The sequence below is a fragment of the Danio aesculapii genome, chromosome 25, assembly GCF_903798145.1.
Source record: "Danio aesculapii chromosome 25, fDanAes4.1, whole genome shotgun sequence".
In the NCBI taxonomy this organism is placed as follows: domain Eukaryota; kingdom Metazoa; phylum Chordata; class Actinopteri; order Cypriniformes; family Danionidae; genus Danio; species Danio aesculapii.
Genome location: NC_079459.1, coordinates 52,501 through 57,500, shown reverse-complemented (window position 1 = coordinate 57,500; position 5,000 = coordinate 52,501). Strand labels below are relative to the sequence as shown.

At 49.8% G+C, this 5,000-nt stretch overlaps 2 protein-coding genes across 3 annotated transcripts in view; one reads left to right on the top strand and one right to left on the bottom strand.

Moving 5' to 3' along the window:
* Positions 1–3,292, bottom strand: part of pdhx (pyruvate dehydrogenase complex component X) — a 9,369-nt gene extending 6,077 nt beyond the window's left edge. Inside the window, exons 1-5 of one of the 2 annotated variants that reach the window (XM_056451906.1) lie at positions 3,074–3,292; positions 2,768–2,854; positions 2,311–2,411; positions 280–464; positions 44–142 (exon numbers count right to left, since the gene is read on the bottom strand). In XM_056451906.1, coding sequence (XP_056307881.1) covers positions 44–142; positions 280–464; positions 2,311–2,411; positions 2,768–2,854; positions 3,074–3,245 — 644 coding nt within the window. In that variant the 5' untranslated portion in view covers positions 3,246–3,292. The remainder of the gene's footprint in view (positions 1–43; positions 143–279; positions 465–2,310; positions 2,412–2,767; positions 2,855–3,073) is intronic. The other variant, XM_056451907.1, reaches the window with a different exon arrangement.
* Positions 3,293–3,482: 190 nt separating this feature from the next.
* chmp1a (charged multivesicular body protein 1A) overlaps positions 3,483–5,000 on the top strand; it is a 5,488-nt gene continuing 3,970 nt past the window's right edge. Inside the window, exons 1-3 of the mRNA XM_056451910.1 lie at positions 3,483–3,653; positions 3,969–3,988; positions 4,100–4,177. Of these exons, the coding sequence (XP_056307885.1) occupies positions 3,647–3,653; positions 3,969–3,988; positions 4,100–4,177 (105 nt within the window). The 5' untranslated portion in view covers positions 3,483–3,646. The remainder of the gene's footprint in view (positions 3,654–3,968; positions 3,989–4,099; positions 4,178–5,000) is intronic.

Below are 5,000 nucleotides of genomic sequence, written 5' to 3'. Positions count from 1 at the left end.
TGTGTGTGTGTGTGTGTGTGTGTGTGTGTGTGTTGTTACTCACTCTTTAGTGATGATCCCTCGGGGGCCGCTGGCTGTAGCCTGATGAGGGTCCAGACCGTGAGTGTCCAGGATGTGTCTGGCCGCAGGACTCAAGCGCAGTCTGACCAACACAAACACACCCGTCAGATGCACTAATACACACACACATACTCACAATCATCAAACACACACTCACAGACACACACACACATTCAGATATCAGACACACACACACACACAACAGGAGGAGGAACTGACTGTCTGAGCGCTGGAGCTGCTGGAGGGGTGGGGCCTGAAGTGGGTGGAGCAGCAGTGGGCGGGGCAGCAGTGGGCGGAGTCACAGGCTCCAGTGCTGGAATCTCCACCTGCTTCCAGTCTTCACCTTCACTGACCATCAGAGCGATGAGAGTCCCGAGACGCACACCACGACTGCCCTCCTGCACCTGAACACACACACACACACACACACACACACACACACACACACAGTATTAAGCTGTGGTCACACTAGAGTTTGAGCATGCAAATTTTTGTCACGCAGCGCTGAGATAAAGGGGCGGGATTAAACAAGATGATTAGACATGTAAGAAAGCGAGTGATTGGTCCATATTTTAAATGTCTGTCCAGTGAGGTCATGTTTTGATCCTCGATTGGTCTCACGCAGTCACGTGATGTGATTTCACAGGTCAGAGTTCACCAAGCTGTGATACTTGTAACACGAGCTTGCGTTTCAGGTCTGACGCATCTGCGTGTGTATGAAGGGAAGTCTAAATAACCAAAAAACCCAGAGCACTGATGGATCCTCAGTTCAGTCCTGATCTTCAGTCAGTAGTTTGGGGGGGGGGGGGGATTATTAACAGCAGCCTGACGTCTGAAGGCCAGATTTCAGCATCTGTAGAACTGCATTTCTTCATCTTAATGTCACCAAACTTCAACATCTGCTATCAGTGTCTGATGTGGGAAAGCTTATTCATGCTGTCATGACCTCTAGATTAGATTACTGTAATGTGTTACTAGGCGGTTTCCCTGCTGACCTGATGAACAAGCTTCAGCTGGTTCAGGATGCAGCTGCTAGAGAGCTTCTAGAACACAGAGAGATGATCATATTACTCCAGCTCTGTCATCAGTGCATTGGCTCCATATTAAATATCCTATACATGTGAACAGTTTATTGACGACCTACAAGGCCCTGAACGGCTGAGCTGCCCAGTATTTGAGGGAGCTCCTGGTGTATTATAGCCCCTCTATGCTATATTAATCCTGGACTATTGATTATTCCCAGAATATCAGCATCAGCTGTAGGCGGTAGATCTTTCTCATATCTGCAGCTAAACTCTGGAACTCTTCCTAGCACAGTTCTGGAGCAGACACACTCTGTCAGTGTAAGATTACAGACACATCTCTCTGCATTAGCATACACATAACACACACATGCTGCTGAAATCCACATCCGCTAAAGGAGTGTTAGTCTGCATTATTGAGGGCAGCCGGAGCCGGGAACACTTCCCTAAAGACATTATAATGTGAGCGGCATCTGCGCTTATGTTAGTCTGTGTTTATTATTCCAGAGGTCTCCATAATCCTGGACCAGGCCCTATCCTGAGCAGCTGCTGTGGTGGTCATGGAGGAGTGGAGAGCGTGAGACTGATCCCCGTCTGACCACAGTGACAGACGAGTCCTCACACTGATCCTGGCCAGCCTGTACACCAGCCGGTGACCTCTCCCACCTGCAGCTTCTCCACGATGAACGTCCAGCGCTCTCCAGTCTCCGGCGCCTAGGCCGCAGATCCACACAAGACGTTTGGCCAGAGGAGAACTGGTCGTGCCCAACTGAGCCTGGTTTCTCTCCTTTACTTTGGTCAACTGGTGAAGTCTGTTCAGTGTTTATTTTGCTAGCTCACACTGCTAATCTCATGGTGAATCATTAATCATGCACGCTAACCCTATGGGCATTTGTTTGGTAATCTTCAATTTAAAGTCTGAGCATTTGTTTCCATAGCAACTGTATGTTAATATCATTAGCCACGCCCTCTTACTGTTAGTTTGCTATAAGGATGTGCAGGAGAAAGCCCCGCCCCCCTACTGAATATTCTATTTCAGCTGAAAGCACATCAGCATACTGGAATAAAGCCTCAGCAAATACCGGATCATGCTCAGCACGGAATATTTACATGTAGCATGTTGTGAGGAGACGGTGCCAGCAGCACGTTATTCCCTCATTATAACACACACACACACACACACACAGACAGAGCGAGCGGTGGTGTTCCTGCAGCGGGAGTGTCTTACCAGTATCCTGGCCAGAACTCCGTCCTCATTGGACTCCATGACGACCACAGCTTTATCCGTCTCAATCTCACAGAGAGCATCGCCAGCCGCCACATCCTCACCTGACCAATCACAGGACAGAGCACACATCACCTGACCAATCACAGAGCACACATCACCTGACCAATCACAGGACAGAGCACACATCACCTGACCAATCACAGAGCACACATCACCTGACCAATCACAGAGCACACATCACCTGACCAATCACAGAGCACACATCACCTGACCAATCACAGACAGAGCACACATCACCTGACCAATCACACATCAGCAACAGATTTGACTGCTCAGACCCACACACACACTGCTGGACTGTCCTCATTCACACACACACACACACACTCTCTCTCTCTCTCTCTCTCTCTCTCTCTCTATCTGGCTATCTGTCAAACACACACACACACACACACACCTTCCTTCTTCAGCCACTTGACGATGTTTCCCTCCTCCATGGTGGGCGAGAGCGCCGGCATCTCCACCTTCAGCGGACACACACCTGCTGTAGACAACACACACACAAACACACACACACGCACACGCACACGCACACGCACACACACACACCGCCATAAACACCTCCATTTGTGCTCACATCTGCAGAACTGCATTGTGTGTTTGACACAGAGAGAATGTGTGAGGCAGAGAGTGTGTCAGTGTTATGACAGTGTTATAAGCATGTCATGTGTGTGTTGTGAGCGGTGTGTGTCCCCGGGCTCACCGCGGGCTCTGCAGCTCTGGTACAGCGCTCTCCCGGCGCTCCTGCTCCAGCCTGCGGGCCTCGGGCTCTCCCTCAGCGGCCTGAAGGAGCTCTGCAGCCCGGCGGGAGTCTGCGTCAGCGCCCGCAGAGCCGTGAAGAGAGTCCTCCGGCCGAGTCTCATGGAGGCCGCCATCTCTGTGTCCTTCCTCTGCGCGGCGCTGCTTCCCTTCCGCTGCACGCCGGATATCAGCTGCGGGAGCCGAGAAATGACGCACAGCAGCCGAAAATATGCTGTTGTTCACCAGCGGAGCAAATCTATTATATAGGTTGCAGCATCTGTTGGTTATTTCCACTGGGTTTAGTTTATGAAATAGTGCGAATATACACTGCAGGAAATGTTAATAAAGCCAGACTCTGCATCCTGCAGGGGGCGGCAGAGCGGCGACTGGGTTAAACACGAAGAAGATGGAAACGCGCGTGACGTGAGCTGATGAACCAGGAAGAGGGAGAAGAAGCTGGAGCGGAGACTCATAAACAAACACACCGAGCAGAAGAACAGCGAGAATACACCGAGAAACAGCAGCGGACAGCGACATGGACGGTAAGAGAGCCCGCTCACGGCGGAGACAGTCCGCCTGTAGACTGTGAGCTCCCTCAGAGCGGCTGTTGAGCCGTAATGGAGGATGAGCCGGAGATTATGATTATTGTTATGATTATTGTTATGATTATTGTTATTGTTGTGGTGTTTATGATGATGAGTGCTGCGTCATTATTCCTCCTCATCACTCATGCTGTGGGTGTCTGATCAGTGTCAGGGCTGTGTTGTACACCTGACTATCTCTGTTATATCAGTTATGATCGAGTGAGTTATTGATTATTGATTATTGATGATGATTGTTGTGTTTCTCTCTCACAGACACACTCTTCCAGCTCAAGGTGAATCTCTCTCTCTCTCTCTCTCTCTCTCTATGTGAATATGTTTGTGTGTTAGTCTCTCTCTCCTCATGATAATCTCCTCCTCCTCCTCTTCTTCTTCTCCTCCTCTAGTTCACCTCGAAGCAGCTGGAGAGACTCGCCAAGAAGGCCGAGAAAGACTCTAAATCTGAGCAGGCCAAAGTAAAGAAGGTACAGCAGCCGAAACCGCTCTGGGTGTGGCACCCCTGATGACGTCATCGCCGGTGTGTGGCGGTGACGTCACCGAGCAGAGTTTCAGAAAACTTTTCTTTCAAGCGGGATGGTGTTGTTGCCATGGTGACCTGCGCTACTGGGATAACCTGTTCCAGAGCAGGCTTTATTCTGGGTTAGGGCCCGTTTACTGGTTCAGCATGATAACCATAAACACAGCGCTAAACATATCAGTGTGTGGGCGGGCAGTGGGTAGCACAATCGGCTGGGTCAGGTGTTTCAGTGTGGAGTTTGCATGTTCTCCCCGTGGTGGTGTGGGTTTCCCTCACAGTCCAAACACATGCGCTATAGGGGAATTGATCAACTAAACTGGCCGTAGTGTATGAGTGTGTGTGTGTGTGTGTGAATGAGTGTGTATGGATGTTTCCCAGTACTGGGTTGCAGCTGGAAGGGCATCCGCTGTGTAAATCATATGCTGGAATAGTTGGTGGTTCATTCTGCTGTGGCGACCCCTGATTAATAAAGGAACTAAGCTGAATGAGTGAATGAATGTAGTGCTGCTGCTCATATGAACACACTATTGATCTGCTGACCATTCTCAACCTGATCAAGCAGCCATTCAGCGCCCGCAGGCAGTCATTTACTGTCGTCTGTGTAGATTATTATCAACTCTTAAATACACAATCCATTACCCATGATCAGTTTCAGCTTAAAGAGCCCCTGTTATGCATTATAAAGCTCATATTGTAGTTTGGGGGATCTCCATCAGCAGGCTGATCTGCTGCAGGCTCGACAACACTGTCTCTGTCTTATAATCTGCATT